The sequence below is a fragment of the Leguminivora glycinivorella genome, chromosome 9 (genome assembly GCF_023078275.1).
Source record: "Leguminivora glycinivorella isolate SPB_JAAS2020 chromosome 9, LegGlyc_1.1, whole genome shotgun sequence".
NCBI classification, from domain to species: domain Eukaryota; kingdom Metazoa; phylum Arthropoda; class Insecta; order Lepidoptera; family Tortricidae; genus Leguminivora; species Leguminivora glycinivorella.
In genome coordinates this window covers 11399170-11416968 of record NC_062979.1, presented here as the reverse complement: position 1 = coordinate 11416968, position 17799 = coordinate 11399170, and the positions used below count along the sequence as shown (strand labels likewise).

At 39.1% G+C, this 17799-nt stretch overlaps 1 protein-coding gene across 1 annotated transcript in view; it reads left to right on the top strand.

Annotated features, from left to right (window-relative positions):
- The first annotated feature begins 8335 nt into the window (after window positions 1-8335).
- LOC125229842 (monocarboxylate transporter 3-like) overlaps window positions 8336-17799 on the top strand; it is a 69894-nt gene continuing 60430 nt past the window's right edge. Inside the window, 1 exon segment of the mRNA XM_048134783.1 lies at window positions 8336-8511. Within this exon segment, the coding sequence (XP_047990740.1) occupies window positions 8428-8511 (84 nt within the window). The 5' untranslated portion in view covers window positions 8336-8427.

The following is a 17799-nucleotide window of genomic DNA, read 5'->3' as shown; positions in this document are numbered from 1 at the left end:
TTCTGCGTTGATACTTAAGCTCGCTGGAGGTAACAAATAGAACTGCCCGCAACTCACACCAACTCACGAATTGTGACGCACATTTAAGGCACTAATAAATACATTCAATATACTTTAGCTGCGAAGATCGATAGGTACTTGTCAGAATGGAATATGAAAGGTAATAACTGTTAATGTTGTTGATTAATCATGCATTGTTAATGACCATTGGCCTTTAAGTAGATGAGAAAGAGTCTTTCATATATTACTGTCCTGTCTGAAAAATGTCACACCTAAATAAAATGATAAAGAATGACATGACAATAATGAATATCAGAATATAGAGCACCTACTTACTTTAGGTACCCATAGCCTGTAATACGTAAAACCTAAGTTTCGCTGGGATGATCTCATAGTAGTTTTAAGTAGGTAAAAATATTAAAATAAACTGACTAAGAAGGCACCTAAAATCATTTTAAAATTCGTCGGATTTTGGTTGAGTATTTGAGATTCATATATATATTTAAATAAATATGAAACTCAATCATATTTAAATAGCTGTGAAATAGATAACCATCACAATCTTATCTACAGGAAATTTATTAGGAACACAGAATATATAATAATAGTACATGTATTCAATCACTTACATTTAAGTTAATAACAGAAACAGACTCCTAATAGATGATCAAACGAACTTCTCAAGCGAAGTTCGATCACTATTATATATTATGAGTCGTTTCATTGAATAGATCTTTGTACTTATGTTGTATAATTTTAGACTTTCCCGTACTGACCGATATAAATTTGAAAGTATCTCTAACTTACTAAAAGTTTCTCTTACTTAGGTTAGCTGGAAGATACCCCTCAAAGGGATAAGCTCGCCTTTGTACATAACAGCTAACTATAATTATTCACTGTACATGTAATTTGTTCTGTACAATAAAGTGTTTACTACTAAGTACTACTACTACTACTTACCCAAGTGTTTACTACTAAGTACTACTACTACTACTTACTCAAGCTATATGATGAGGAAGGGTTTATATACTTTATATTCGTTATTTACTAGTAGAGGTATTGGCGTGTAGGCCACATTTTGACACGAGAGGCAAAGCGTTCAAAAGGTTAATACTAATCTACAATGTGGCTACAGTGCCCTCTAGCAAACAGCGTTCACATTACTCAAAGCAGCTAAGGGGCTTTAGGTAGAAGTTCTGCGTATCAAGTAAAGAGGGCAACACAGTACTAAATAAACTCTTTGATAAGTTCCAAGTGTTACAATGGTTCAGAGCAAGTTTTTGATGGAATAAATTCTAAAATTAAATACACAGACATAGAGGCAAACACGGAATCAAATTGATTTTTTTAACTAAATTATAAATGGGCTTACTCTTGGCCACAGACTAGGCCAAAGGCAAAGACGTGGCGTACGATGGAGTGAGCTCGCCCAGAAGATGCCTGTTCACCCTAGATTTGAACAACATAATTTATGACAACATTTTTTTTTTTTATGAAATAGGCAGCAAACGAGCAGACAAGCCGCCTGATGGTAAGCAGTCATCGCCGCCCATGGACATAAGCAACATCATGGGAGCCACTTATGCGTTGCCGACCTTTGAGAACCCTAAATACCTGCTTCTTGAAGAACCCCATGTCATAGCGCAAAGGAAACACCTCAGAAGGAAGCTCATTCCACAACTTGCACGTTCTGGGCAAAAACGAGCGGGAGGCCCGTTTGTTCTTGGTTTGCCACATACCCAAATTTGACAAAATAAGCCAAAGGTATAAAGAAAATTGCACCTGCAAGCTACAGTATTACTACTAATTCACAATGGAAATGGAAAAACGTTCAATTGCATTCTAGACTAGGTCACTAAAGTTTTGAACTATTGGCTCTGTACGATGATTGCCACAAACTCTATTTAAGTATTTATGGACTCTCATGAGTCATGAGACCATGACGCTTATATGCGTCACGCGCGCTACGCTTTTCGCGTTGTAAATGAAACTACGGCGTAGCATAGCACGCGTAGCATGTATCTAGCGCGCGATGCTCGTATTGCATATGCCTTTTTAACTTTATAGTACATATATGTGACGTGACGAACTTTTTTTATAAAGTCTCTTTAGCCAGGAAACATCAGTAACACATCATAGGATCCACGGGTATACGCATTAAAATGATTGATGTTGAAGGAAATCATCAAAGCTGTACAAGATAAGTACGTTGCGCCCTCTTTAAAGTCTACATCGTTTACCCTCAAAGAAATCGCACGGATCGGATTTGTTTTCAAGTTGGAACTGTCAGAGGTCCCAGCTGAGAGCGCGCGCCCGCTGTATCGACCGCCTGGAGCGTAGGGTGGCGCCCATCCTTGTCGATATAATCGACTCTTCATATTTTAAGTCAAGGTGGACATCACTGGACTAATAATAATGGAATGACATTTTACCTATAATGAGATTTTTCATAAAATATACTACTCAAAAGAAAATAAGTGTTTTGAACGCTACATGAAAAGCGTAACGTAAAAACAGGATCTCTGGTGCCTCGTTTGCCAAATTTAAATATCAGATAGGTTGTTGACTACATTTCTAATGTGAAAAAAAAAATGTACTAGCAAAAAAAATTTTTGGGCTTTTGAAACTTAATTTTGGTAAGTGCTTAACCTACCTACCTAACTTAATACTTTAAGAGTACCATTTATATCTTGAATTAAGAAAAAGTAAAAACCCTAAGATCTATATTTTTACTGTAATGTGAAAAAGAGTCGTTCTTTAGTGCGTTTCAGTATTAATTTTACAAATCTGTAGACACCAAAATTTTTTGTGGCCGGAAAAGGTAGCAACTTCCCAATATTCCATACATTTTAAACAGCCCTGTATTTTTAACAAAACAGCATGTGTATATTTTAAAAATCTATTTAGAGCAAAGCTTTGGTTGCTATATAGGCTAATACATTTTAAATAAGTTGTCAAATTCTTAATGGCCCTTATTTTCTTTTGAGTAGTATAAAATTATACTTAACATATTCATCGCTGAGCTACGGTGGTAGCGCTACGACGTAGGTCGTAGCCTATAACATGGATTTCCCAGTATGAAGCGAAAATGGGTCGTAGAAGCGAAACGACAACGTGTCGTGATTGAACGATGCAGTGATTTTACCAGTTCGATGCAATCGACCCGTACTCAGAAAGCAATAAAACCAATTTTCGGTTTACAAGAGCCGGCCATGTATGATATCATATCTCTATGATGAATTGTAAATCCTCTTAAAATAGTTCTACAAACTTGAAGTTCATGTCTCAGATGAAATATAACATTAATACAATAATATTTGTACATTAGAAACGCCGATTAAATAACAAGTCCTAAAATTTAATAAGTATTTTTCCCAAAGTCAGCCTAAAGAGGGTTTAATACCGTTTTGGTAGCCAAAATTTCGTAACCGGCTACAAACCGGGAATCTTGTTTCCCATTTTGTAGCCGGTTACGTATTGGGCCAGAGTAGTACCGTTTGGTAACTAGGTTTTGTAACTGGCTACAAATTAGGACTCAATATTCCCGGTTTGTAGCCGGTTACGTATTAGGCCAGCTTGGTACCGTTTGGTAACTAAGTTTTGTAACTGGCGGGAATACAAAATTCCATGTTTAGAGCTGGTTACGTATTGGGCCCGAGTTACTGATCGGGGTTTCTACCAAATCGAAGCTAGGACGGTGTACATACGGAGAGACGGACATAGTGAAACTATAAGGGTTCCTACTGTTCCTAGTCAACCTAGACGATGATGAATGCGACCAAGAAGTGGTTAGAAAGCACAGATGGGAAAAGCTGCTGTAAAACGACTCGAGAGGATATGGGAAAATAGAAGCATCAACCGCAAAACAAAGATCAGACTTATGCGGACCCTAATTTTCTCGATATTTTTATACGCGTCCGAAACCGACCATTAAAGCAACAACCCGGCGCAGAATAGATGCGTTCGAGATGTGGTGCTGGTGAAGAATGCTCCGGATCTCATGGACTGAACGCCGTACAAACGTCTCTATTCTTGAGGAACTCGGCATCAAAACGCGACTCTCCACTATTTGCACTAGGGTATGCAAAAACCGGTTAACTTAAAAAACCGGTTAATAACCGAGACTTTTCCTTCAAAACCGGTTAACCGGTTATTAACCGGTTTTGAGGATTTTTAGTAAATGGCCGTACTACGCATTAATTACCATTACCTTTAAGAATTCTGATGTTGATGATATCGTAGGAGGTATTACTTGCACGATGAAGATTATTTTTATCCAGTTTTTGGAAATTTGGTAAATGCGGAAATTACTATAAAAGGCTTTATTTATTTATTTAATCGTATGGCGATATGTATAAATAGGCAAAATAAAAGATTATAAGGCAACATCCAAGTCTTGCAACCACTGCACAGCGTTGGGCGTCAAGTCCAGCAGATCATGCGGGCTACCCGAGTATGCGCGAAGTGGGCACCGCTGTATGATGTGCTCCATGGTCTGGTCCTCGGTGCCGCAGTCGCATAGCGCGGAGTCTCTCCATCCCCACTTATGCCGGAAAAAGTTGCAACGTCCGTGCCCGGTTCTTAGGCGGTTTAATTGACACCATAGTTTCCTGGGGAGGTTGGTTCCCTTGTTCATGGATGTCGGGACGATGTTCACAGCTGGGGTACCGTCAGCTTGCCTCATCCTTCTTGTTTCCAAAGCTGCTGTGCATCGAAGGAACTTTGTGTGAGTGTTGCAGCAGCTGCGTAAGCCGGGCGACGGGACTTAAGTCTGGTTAAAGGCGGGTTGACAAACTCCTGATGCATTGGGAGGAAAGGAGCTGATTTGATTTTCTCAGTTTCCCTTATCAGCGCTTGCTTCCTTCTCAGATGTGGAGGTAAGATTCGGCTGAGCGCAGGAAGCCAGTGACACGGTGTAGATTTCACTGTTCCAGTAATGCATCTCATGGTGACATTGAGCTTAGAGTCTACCAGCTGTATGTGTGCACTTTGTTGCCATACTGGGGCGCAGTACTCCGCCGTCGAGTAGACTAGTCCTAGGGCCGTTGAGCGCAAACAGTCCGCAGATGCCCCCCATGAGGTGCCACACAGCTTGTGCATTATATTGTTCCAAGTCGATATTTTATGAGCGAGCTTGGTAAGGTGATAATATAATATAAAAGGCTTGTGTGGTTTGAATGTGATTCGTCAGTTTTGCGTTTTCTAGGCATGTCGCGAAGGTCTACCGCTCCCAGACCCCCTAGTAATACAAGCAATTGATGTAAGAAAACCAAGATCTCCATTTTACCTTTCTTTTCTAAAATATTTGAAATATACGGTAGACTCCAGTTACAACGACGCTCGAGGGACCGCTGATATTACGTCGTACTAACCGGATGTCGTACAAAACGAATTTAATTTCTTTTAATTAAAAGTAATATCTTCATCTCTATTACTAAAACATTTCAATCAATAGGTTTATTAAAGGGTATTATAATATTATTATCATAGTATTAATACCTTATTTTATTGTGACTTGTTTAGTTAGAAAAATCCTTTTTAGTATGCGTGCTTGCTCATCATTTGTAAGTAAAGCTAGTTTATACGCAATCGAAAAATACAAATTGGGTTCTATTTAGCTTATAAGCAATACTTCAAAAAGTTACATGGCCACAATGTAATCTTGCTACTTGTTGTAGGCAAGACAGGGGGCCGTGCTCGGGTGGAAGTAGCTTTGTTTCCTCAATTTACTAGTAAAACTAAAAACGTTGTCGCTCGTCGTTGCAACCGGACTTGACGGACGGATTCTGTGTAAAATGTGTCATAAAAAGCGGCTGGCCGTTAAAATCGGAGTCGTAATAAACAGATGTACTTTCATACTATCACATACGAAAACCAAATAAATACCTGTGCTTATGTCGTTGTAAGAGGTTGGACGTTAGGTCTATGCGGAGTCGTAATATACTAACCGGACTCTACTGTATTGTATAAAATGTATAATTGAGTAGACTCGGGACTAATTTTTAAAATAAAATCATTACAGATAATAATGTTGTCGTTGAAAAGTAATGAATAAATCTTTATTATTACAAAACATGAAATAATTACGTATTTTTTAACCTTTTAATGCCTAATTTTCCAAATTTTGAGAAAGAAGTACAGTTTCGGTTATTAACCGGTTAGCGACTATAAAAACCGGTTTTTAACAGAGGCCAAAAAGTCTCGGTTAACCGGTTTTTCGGTTAACCGGTTAACCGGTTTGCACACCCTAATTTGCACCCAACGTGTGCTGGGTTTCTTCGGCCATCTGAGCAGGACCGCACCAGATAGTCTAGAGAAGCTCACAATCACGGGACGCATGGCAAGGAAGCGAAGAAGTGGAAGCGTGGGCACACGTTGGGCAGACAGAATAACGTCTGTGACAAAGACCACTTTGCAGGCTAGCATGCACCGGGCCTGGAGACAACTGGTGAAGAGTGTCCACATTCGTCACGTCCCTCAGTCATGAAGATACGACAAAGAAGAAGTCAACCTGGTTGACTGAAATTACTCAATGTCAGCATTATTCGAATAAATCATGTATTCAAGACGGCAAAAAAGAAAACATTTTGTAACCAGTTACAGTACAGGATAATTTTTCCCGTTTGGAAGCAAATATACCGCTAGAAACAGTTCGTATTCTAAGGTACTGGTATGGAAACCAGGTCAACTGTGTGAGGTGGTCTGGTGGTCTCTCAAGTTTGTACAGGCTGGAGTGTGGAGTGAGACAAGGAGGGCTGTCTTCTCCGACGCTCTTTAACCTGTATATAAATGGGCTTATCGAGGCGCTGTGCGGAATCTATGTCGGCTGCCATATTGACTCAGTATGTGTCAATAACATAAGTTATGCGGACGACATGGTTTTGCTCAGCGCATCGGCGTGCGGGTTAAGTAAATTGCTTCTCATATGCGAGAAATATGCGTCTACACATGGCCTTCGGTATAATGTCACCAAAACTAAGTACATGGTTTTTAAGCCTAAAGGCTACAGGATAGAGGAGGTACCTCCAATAAACTTAAATGGCTCACCATTAGAAAGGGTGCATAGTTTTAAATACCTTGGCCATATTGTAACATTCGACCTAAAGGATAATGATAATATGGATATAGAGCGGGAACGGAGGGCCCTTTCGGTGAGGGCAAACATGATCGCCCGTAAGTTTGCTAGATGTACAAAAGAAATTAAAATAACACTATTTAAAGCCTTTTGTACATCTCTTTACACATGCAGCTTGTGGTTGTCTTATACGCAGAGAACCTATGGAGCCCTCCGTGTCCAATACAACAACGCGTTCCGGGTGTTGGTGGGGCTGCCCTGCTTCTGTAGCGCATCTGGGATGTTTGCGGAGGCGCGTATGGGACCAGCCACACTTAAGAGACGCATGTCCTGAGGTGCGGAACGGACGTCCGCGCCACGCCGCCTGAATGTAATTCAAAAAACGTCTCCTCAGTACATTTTGTATAGGAAGGACGTAAGACGCGCCCCAGGCGGCGTGGCGGTAGCATGGCGCGCGCCGCGCCGCCTGGGGGCGCGTCTTACGTCCTTCCTATACAAAATGTACTGAGGAGACGTTTTTTGAATTACATTCAGGCGGCGTGGCGCGGACGTCCGTTGCGCGCCCCGAGACACGCGACGCTTAAGTGGGAACGCTGCCTATGGATTGCTTTCATGCAACCATGCGCAAGCGATGCGCATCCCTGGTGCACCGAGTGCGGGCCAGCCCCAACACCATCCTGCGCTCAATTGCGGACAGATATGACTGTCCATACTTGAGGCACTGCTGTGAGATGCACATTTCCTGCAGCATATACCATGTTTAGTTTAGTTTTTTTCTTGTATTTACCTAACACATCTAGAGATAAGATTAATTATTGTATACTAACAAATTGTATGAGTCTTGTTACTTGTGAAATAAATGAATTATTATTATTAAATGAAGCTGGTTACCAACTATGGCTACGAATCGGTAATGATTTAGTCTGATTTTGTAACCAGTTACAACACGGGATTCTTTTTACCGTTTCGAAGCCGGTTACCAAACGTGGTTACAAATCGGTAATGGGAAAGTCCCAATTTGAAGCCAGTTACGAAATGGGTTTTTATTCGTTTCGAAGCTGATTACCAATTTTTATTTACGAAACGGTACTAAAGGTACTTAAAAGTTCAGTTTCGGCATTAGGATAAAATATAGACCAACATTCCGCAATATTCAAATTTAATGCGAGCGAAACCGTGGGCAACAGCTATATCTATCCGTAACCAACAATCGACTCACCAATGTCGAGCCGCACGTGTCCAACCCCAATATCGACACCCTCCAACTCTAGGGCTGTGCATTCGGCCCGCGGTGCGGCAGTGGACGCGCGAGCGACGCGCGGGCGGCCGCGCAGCCGGCCCTAACGCACACGATGGGCCAGACTGCCGGCGCCGAGGCCGTCGAGGATGAAGACGACGAGCCCCGCATCCGTGTCAACCCTACGGAGAGTTCGCTGGTGAGTTCCAATTTTAAAAATCAAAATCTTTTTGGCCATCTACTTCCGCATTTGACGCAAACTGTGATGAAATTTTTGGAACGCCTACGCTAGAGTTGTGTCATTGTGTTCTAACTGTGAATAACTGTGAAAATTGATAGTAAGAAAAGCTTTAGGCGTTTATGTTCTTGCACTGTAATAATAATAACGAGCTAAAAAGATTAAACCCTATTCTGTAGGAATTTTATATCGAACCTCGTAAGTACCTTTATACCATCAGAACATAACATGAATTCTAATGACTTGATATAAAGACAATAGGTTTTTGTTTATTTTATTTTTTGGCAACTGTTATATTGTCCCTGATGTTATTGTAATATGTATATAGAACTATGTCATAGTGACGTTATAAATCAGATTGTAAGAAATCTCTTACTGCTTGTCATTTTTACATGGTTGTAGAGTGGCCTAGGGTTCCAATTGGTTGATTGTACAAGTATTTATAAAAATTTGCACACTCCGACATGGCAAATCAGGTAAAAGAACCCAAAATGTAGTACCTGGATCCTGCTTTAATTGGTTCAAGGCCAAGGAGCAATTCTACATCCAGACGTAGGTATTTGCTTGTGCTTTTACGTATGTATTGGTGTACTTAAGGTCGATTTAGGAAGCCTGTCTAGAAGGGAAGATCGTCTACAAGCTCTTCTCTATGTCTACTCTCTACTTACATACAGTATTAGTAGAGTAGGAGCTAGTGACCCTTCCTTTTCATTATTTACTAGCTTTTGCCCGCGGCTTCGCTCGCGTTAGAAAGAGACAAAAAGTAGCCTATGTCACTCTCCATCCCTTCAACTATCTCCACTTAAAAAATCACGATAATTCGTCGCTCCGTTTTGCCGTCAAACGCGGACAAACAAACAGAAACACACACTTTCTCGTTTATAATATTAGTATGGATTAAAGGGACTCTAATACATACGCAAAATTCTGTGTAGAGAGCAGTTTCAGTAACTATATACTAAATTAAAATATGATTAAAGAGAGTAGGTATAATTCTGTGGGCCTAGTGAAAAAGGGTATAACTCAAATTGACTCGGTGAAAAAGGTCACAAGTCCGAGATGGGACTTGTGCCCTTTATCACCGAGTCAATTTGAGTTATACCCTTTTTCACTAGGCCCACAGAATTTGCTCATGGCAATCTAAACAATTTCTAAAATGCGGCTTCTCAAAAATATCATGATGGTTTGCAAAATGACGAAGGTACACGTAGTTAGATAAACCTTTGCTTAAAATATAGTAGGTATCTTTATTCGTGTTGGTAAAATTTGCCAAATATTAAATAGAGTCCTAAATGAATTTTCAATCGCTCAACTCATTATCCCTATTTAGGGGATTTTGAGGTGGAAAACTTAGGTACTTAGTTTTATTTTTTATCATGCAGAAACGTCTGCGAGCGATATTACATATTTTTAAATTGAAGGAAAAATGGAAAAATTCACACCTCCGGCAGGACTCGAACCTGCGACCCCTGGCCTCTGGCCCCGGTAAGGCAGGTTCGAGTCCTGCCGGAGGTGTGAATCTTTCCATTTTTGATTTTTCCTTTTATTTAAAAATATGGAAAACTTAGTTTAGGCTACCACCTATCTTTATTTAGGTCTTCCATACATGGAATAATTATCAAAGTATTACATGTGACACTGGTGGGAGATCTGTAATAACCCCCAATGAAACGAGATTTCAAATTATAATTTATAAAAAGAACACCCGCTCTACACCTACGAGGAATTCCTGGTGCTTACAAAGTCAGTGTCTGTTTAATGTGGCATGTAAAAAATCTAAAAAAAATCTAATTAATAACTTAATGAATATATGTTGTACTTAATTAACTAACTTTATTTAAACTAGGTACATGGAACTGTAAGTTTTGTTTCTAATTTTAAGTTTATATTATAATGTTGACATGTAAATTGGCTTTATGAATAAATAAGTATGAAGTATGAAGTATGAACATAATTTAAGGCAAACTTACTTTAGATGATCGGGCCGCCGACGGCTGATAAACCATTAGGTAAAAACTTCAGCTGTATAGTTTACATACACCATACACACATATATACACACACGGAAAAAGAACACGATACCTACTTATTTACAAACAACTAGTTATTTACACATAATTAATTTTATTATTTACAATATAATATGTGCAAAATAAAACATTCGTCGCATGTTCGTCGCTCATTAACATGACAGAACTGACAGAACTCTTGCAGCACTCTGTGAAAATGTGAAAATCTACATTACCAGGCTGCCAGCACGGTCGTTTCACAGAGGTCGGTACATAGTACGAAGTTTCTGAAATGTTTTTTTCGCTTTCGGCATTAATTTGTTAAACGAAGGGTATTGTTTCGTTTGTGCAGTAAGCACGCGGAAATCGACTTTATGAGAAATGGGGACCAACCCGTTTAAAAACCCAACTGTAATTGTATCGCCCAAATTAAAAAGGTTATAATTCATAAAAAGCTCATTCGGATATAACGTTGGACGTTTTGTCATCTCCAAAAAAATTACCTAGCTGTAAATTTTATCAAACCTGTTGCGGTTTTTTTTCACGAATTACATGTTTACATGAACCTTAATGCAATCATGACAGTCGCTTTTTAACATTGAGGTATATGTAACTACGTAGTACATATACCTCAATGCTTTTTAACGACGCTCGCGTTGCGGACTTACCTTGGGTTGACTTTAACCGGTGTTCATTAATACAAAACAATGCAATATTATATGTGCAACTCTCAAGATTTACAATGATGTTACTGGTACCTTAACCTAATAGATATTAATATCCACCATATGGTTAAGGATATATTTATTAACCGACTTCAAAAAAGGAGGAGGTTCTCAATTCGACTGAATGTTTTTTTTTTATTTTTTTTTATTTATTTAATCTTTATTAACCGACTTCAAAAAAGGAGGAGGTTCTCAATTCGACTGAATGTTTTTTTTTTTTTGTATGTATGTTACTCGATATCTCCGAGAATCGTGGACCGATTTTCAAAATTTTTTTTTTGATCGAACGGGTATAACCCCGAGATGGTCCCATTGGCACCAAGTCAGGGTCTGATGATGGGATCTTGGAGAAATCGAGGGAACTCTTCAAATGTTATAGGCACATGTAATGTTTTTAGTGTATTTTTCAAAGGTACACCAGTATTTACGCCTGACGGTAGTAATTTTATGTGGCTGAACTGATGATGGAAGGTCAACTCCTCAATGGTTAGGAGTTAAAGGATAATTCTTTCACTACTGTACATATATTCGGACTGATACATATAATATCACTAGGAACCACTAAAAATCAACAAATAAATTAACTTTTTAACAAAAAATAAAACCGCCTTCAAAAATAAGCGCGTTACAAAACACGGAGAAACTAAAAAGCAAAAAATAATAAACCTTTGAATTCAGATTTCTTATCGTATTGCAATAATCTAAACATCCAAATTATAAACAAATCAATTATTTTTGGAGTCGGTACCAGCCTGTGTATGGTTGGGCGGGGCAAACAGGCAATAGCAAGGCGACGAACAGGTCTGGTACCGACTACAAAAATAATTGATTTGTTTATAATTTGGATGTTTAGATTATTGCAATACGATAAGAAATCTGAATTCAAAGGTTTATTATTTTTTGCTTTTTAGTTTCTCCGTGTTTTGTAACGCGCTTATTTTTGAAGGCGGTTTTATTTTTTGTTATTGCACAAAGAAAATACAACTGTACACAAGGCGGATTTAATGCTATACGGCATTCTCTACCGGTCAACTTTCGGGCAAAACAGAGAAATTGTAGGCATAGGTATATAACATAGATGGTCAAGCAATCTTGTCACTGAACAAAGACGCAAAATTCAAATTATTTACGGCACGATTAACTTTCGCCGCTACAATTTTCAAAGCCACCTTTTTTCAGTGACAAAAATTTGCTTTGTTGTGAATTTAAGCTTTGAGGCGTAAACTACAAAACTCGAGTCGCGACTTCTGAGTCTTAAAGCCTCGACCATATAAGCCTCAACCTTATAAGTTTGCGTTGCTGCTAACGAGCACAAAATCCTCGAGTCTTTAGTCCTCAAGCTTTAAAGACTCCTAAGCTTTAAAGGTTTAAGTCAATAAGGTTTGTAGCATTTAAGTCTTAAGAGCTTTTAATAAACTAGATCCTAAGGTCAACAGAAGTAAAAAAAACAGGCCAAGTGCGAGTCGGACTCGCCCACTGAGAGCTCCGTACTTTTTAGTATCCTGAGATACATGAGATACAGCGTGGTGACGTGACCGGGCGGACGGATATCTGAGTCTTAGTAATAGACTTACGTTTTTACCCATTGTGTACGGAACCCTAAAATCTACCAAACCGACACCGTCAAATTAAGGCTTAAAAATAAATACTATCTGCCTATAAAGCTCGTTGTTTGAGCTCTTAAAGCTTGACACAGGCCTTCGAGGTTTAGGGGGCTTGAGCTCTTAAGAGCTCATAAAAAGCTTGAGTCGTTAAGGTTCTGAACCGTTTCTGAGCTAAAACCTTTAACGCTTGAGTCTTTAAAGCGTGAACCTTTAGGGTTTGCAAGTCTTTAAGGTTTAAAAGTCTTCAAGACTAGTCTTATAACAACACTAAGCTTGATCGCCTATACTGCCTATAGTATAGTTCCTACCTACATAATAAATGTACGTAAGCATGATGTTGTTTATGAAAAATATTGATACAATTCCATTAGTTTTTTCAAACCTGATTAATTATTAATATATTCAAACAAACATAATAATATGTTATTATAATGTAAACAAAACTTTGGCGCGGAACTGAACGTGCGTGGCAATAGCGCGAGCGTCTGACAGTCGTGTGTCGAACGGCGCATGAAGTAGCCGATTTCAATACGTTGAACGTTGACATTTTTACTGCGAACAAAACGCGACAGACAGAGCTCATCTGTCATAAGTTCTACTCGTTATTATAGTGTTTTCGTTTTCTTTTTCACATTTATAACGTTATTAATAACATAGGTTTATTTAGACAAATTAAATACAATTAATTCAAATCCTATTTTATCCTTAATTAGTGTGTGAATTATGGGGTCGTGATAATTACTTCGGGGTTGTCAAAATTAAAATTGTTTCGTTTGAAATCCACTTGAACTTGGTCGAGTTTTGATGTAGTTAAACAGCGTTCAGTGCCAACAGTGTGGTGTGTAAGATTCTATTTTTTGTTCCGTTCGTGAGCAGACTGTGAAATAAATCGACAATGTCTAAGGCGTCCCTACAGAATATACCATCAAACCCAAGAATCAATCGGCTGAGGACGTACTCAAGGGTGAGCAGATTTATTTTGTCAATAACAAAATTTACATGAGCCCTTCATTGCTGTTGTGGCTAAAAATAGATAATTTGAGGTTATTTCTTTGTTAGCTGTTTGTTTTGGTCTTATGTAGCCCTGTAGCCTTGGTAGAATTCGAATAATAATACAAAACCGTTACGACTAGAACAGCCAGCAGTTTATTTGAGTGATATAATAAGACTGGTCTCTCATGATGATGAATTATGTTTGCATTGTTATGATGATGGTTCATACAAACAAAAGATGACAAAGGTAGGTATATCATAAAATTAAAATTACGAGGTTATGATACTTATTTTGCAGCTATTATTTTTTTACCTTGTGTCTTGATAATCCTTGCATAAAATCCATGAATTTCATGAAGTTTGCTTTTAAATATAATCTCTTATACTATCGTCTTCTTTTAATCTTATTACCCTCTGCTTGGGTGTTTGGTATTGGATAATATAATATTCCTCCATTGACTTCAGACCTGTACAGCTTTGGTACCCTGCGCTCCTCCCATTCCTATCCTCTAGCTGCCCAGACATTAGAACATGCCCACACAACTAAGACACACACAGCTCAAAACTAAGATTCAAATTCCAACAGAACAAGAGACCTTTTTATAGGTCCCTGGGTGGTAAAAGGTTAAGTTATAATATACGACGACTGGTCTGGCTCAGTCGGTAGTGACCCTGCCTGCTGAGCCGCGGTCCTGGGTTCGAATCCCGGTAAGGGCATTTATTTGTGTGATGAGCACTGATATTTGTTCCTGAGTCATGGATGTTTTCTACGTATATAAGTATGTATTTATCTATTTAAGTATGTATATCGTCGCTTAGCACCCGTAGTACAAGCTTTGCTTAGTTTGGGGCTAAGTTGATCTGTGTAAGGTGTCCCCAATATTTATTTATTTATTTTATACTAGTAGGTAATTTATTGCATAGTCAAATCTATTTGCTGCCGCTAAACTGTGTGGGGATAGATACTGCTCATAAATTAAATTTAAAATATAAAATTTGCTAGGTATTATTATTGTCTTTTATTTATTATTTATTTTATCCCACTGATATCTTTCCACAAATGCATTTATTAATGTTGCAGTTTGTATGCAATACACAAGGCAACAGATGCTGCATTATACATCAAAGATCTATCACCATAATCCTTGGCCTTATATGGGAGCACAATGATTAACACACATAATATTCCAATACCTGATAGTAGATGTATCATGCCAGATTTGCGATTTGCATAATCAATAGGGCTTGCATTCAGTTATATTAGTTGTGTAAGGAATGTACAGTCAACCAATTGGAACCCTAGGCCACTGTAGGACTATGTCATAGTGACGTTATAAATCAAATTGTAAGAAATCCCTTAATGCTTGTCATTTTGACATGGTTCTAGAGTGGCCTAGGGTTCCAATTGGTTGATTGTACATTTATATGAAGTCTAAAGTACTTTAAAGGGATAGTGATAATCAAATGGCTGGGTCGTTTTTGACATTAAAGCAGAGTATGTGCAAAACCTCAAAACCCCAATAAATATTAAGCATAAGTCAGTGTTTGACAAATTTATTAGCAAAATAATCACAATTGATAATGCCTTATGCATATTATGATATTAAGTCCAGTAAATTGGCAGTCCAGGCATTTTCCCATAAATAAATAAATAATAAAATAATTTTCATATAAAACTCCTATTGGTCCCATCCAAACTTTTATAATAATATTAAAATAAATCAAGCATATTAGCTTTACATATTGGATATTTCAGTGTCATAATTGATGTTTCTATAGATATTTTTTTACACTGACATGTCCGATCCATGATATTTCAAGTCCAATTTGCATGAGAAGTAGGATGCCACAGTGGTTGATTCTGGTTATCACGCGAATGTTGAATTATCATGTTGTTGGATGGCTGTTGGTCTCAGGATACATCCAATTTGTTAATTACTAATACAGGAACTCATTACATTAGCCTGCTCTACTGTCATACCCATACATCATTAGTTTAATTCAGGGACCGGACAACCCCTTCCGCGCTACAAGTCTTTCATTGGGAATCCCTAACGTAAGGACGACCCAATCGAGAGACTCTCCCTTTCGAACTGCAAGCCCATTCATTTGACTAGCCCTTACAAAAAACTTAGCAAAACAATAAAGCTAGCCCTGTGCATTGGCTTACCGCTATCCGATACGGCTTGCAAGCCTTTATAAGGCTTTCCCTTTTGTTAAAGCGTAGTCGAGCCTTGCGTGAAAGAGACAGGATTATGAATCTAAGCTATTGTAAGAACAGGAAGGAAAATGCGCTGTTGCCACTCCGCACTATGCGCCCCATTTTTAATTTTGCAACGAAACATGTTTTCGTTGGATAAAAGTAAAACACGGCTAGAAATTATTTTTAATGAACTGGGAGACAAAGGGACTGATGGATCGCCCGATGGTAAACGATCATCGTCGCCCATAGATCAGTATGTATGTTCGTACGTTTGAATGTATGTAGGTATATATGAATGTATGTAGGTATGTATGTATGAATATAATTATGTAAATAAGTATGTATGCATGTAAATATAAAGTGTTGGCCGAAAATCAATACAATTAACCATTAACATTACACGTTGAAAACGTTAATTGCCAACATAAAAACAAGCCGTTTTCGTCATCGGACTTGTCTTGATGAGTACTTGAGTGAGCAGTAACCAAGGTAGAGCTGATGCTGAACCCTGGCTATTCCTAGGCGAACTCGGGTTTCGTGCAACATAGGCAAACGCTGTTTTCGTCATCGGACTTGTATTGATGAGTACTTGAGTGAGCAGTAACCAAGGTAGAGCTGATGCTGAACCCTGGCTTTTCCCAGGGGAACGCGGGTTTGGAGTAACATAGGCAAGCGCTGTTTTCGTCATCGGACTTGTCTTGATGAGTACTTGTGTGAGCAGTAACGAAGGTAGAGCTGATGCTGAACCCTGGCTATTCCTAAGGGAACTCGGGTTTTGTGCAACATAGGCAAACGCTGTTTTCGTCATCAGACTTGTATTGATGAGAACTTGAGTGAGCAGTAACCAAGGTAGAGCTGATGCTGAACCCTGGCTCTTCCCAAGGGAACGCGGGTTTGGAGTAACATAGGCAAGCGCTGTTTTCCTCATCGGACTTGTCTTGATGAGTACTTGTGTGAGCAGTAACCAAGGTAGAGCTGATGCTGAACCCTGGCTATTCCTAGGGGAACTCGGGTTTTGTGCAACATAGGCAAACGCTGTTTTCGTCATCGGACTTGTATTGATGAGTACTTGAGTGAGCAGTAACCAATATAGAGCTGATGCTGAACCCTGGCTATTCCTAAGGGAACTCGGGTTTCGTGCAACATAGTCAAACGCTGTTTTCGTCATCGGACTTGTCTTGATGAGTACTTGAGTGAGCAGTAACCAAGGTAGAGCTGATGCTGAACCCTGGCTATTCCTAGGGGAACTCGGGTTTTGTGCAACATAGGCAAACGCTGTTTTCGTCATCGGACTTGTATTGATGAGTACTTGTGTGAGCAGTAACCAAGGTAGAGCTGATGCTGAACCCTGGCTATTCCTAAGGGATCTCGGGTATCGTGCAACATAGGCAAACGCTGTTTTCGTCATCGGACTTGTATTGATGAGTACTTGTGTGAGCAGTAACCAAGGTAGAGCTGATGCTGAACCCTGGCTTTTCCCAGGGGAACGCGGGTTTGGAGTAACATAGGCAAGCACTGTTTTCGTCATCAGACTTGTCTTGATGAGTACTTGTGTGAGCAGTAACCAAGGTAGAGCTGATGCTGAACCCTGACTATTCCTAGGGGAACTCGGGTTTTGTGCAACATACGCAAACGCTGTTTTCGTCATCGGACTTGTCTTGATGAGTACTTGAGTGAGCAGTAACCAAGGTAGAGCTGATGCTGAACCCTGGCTA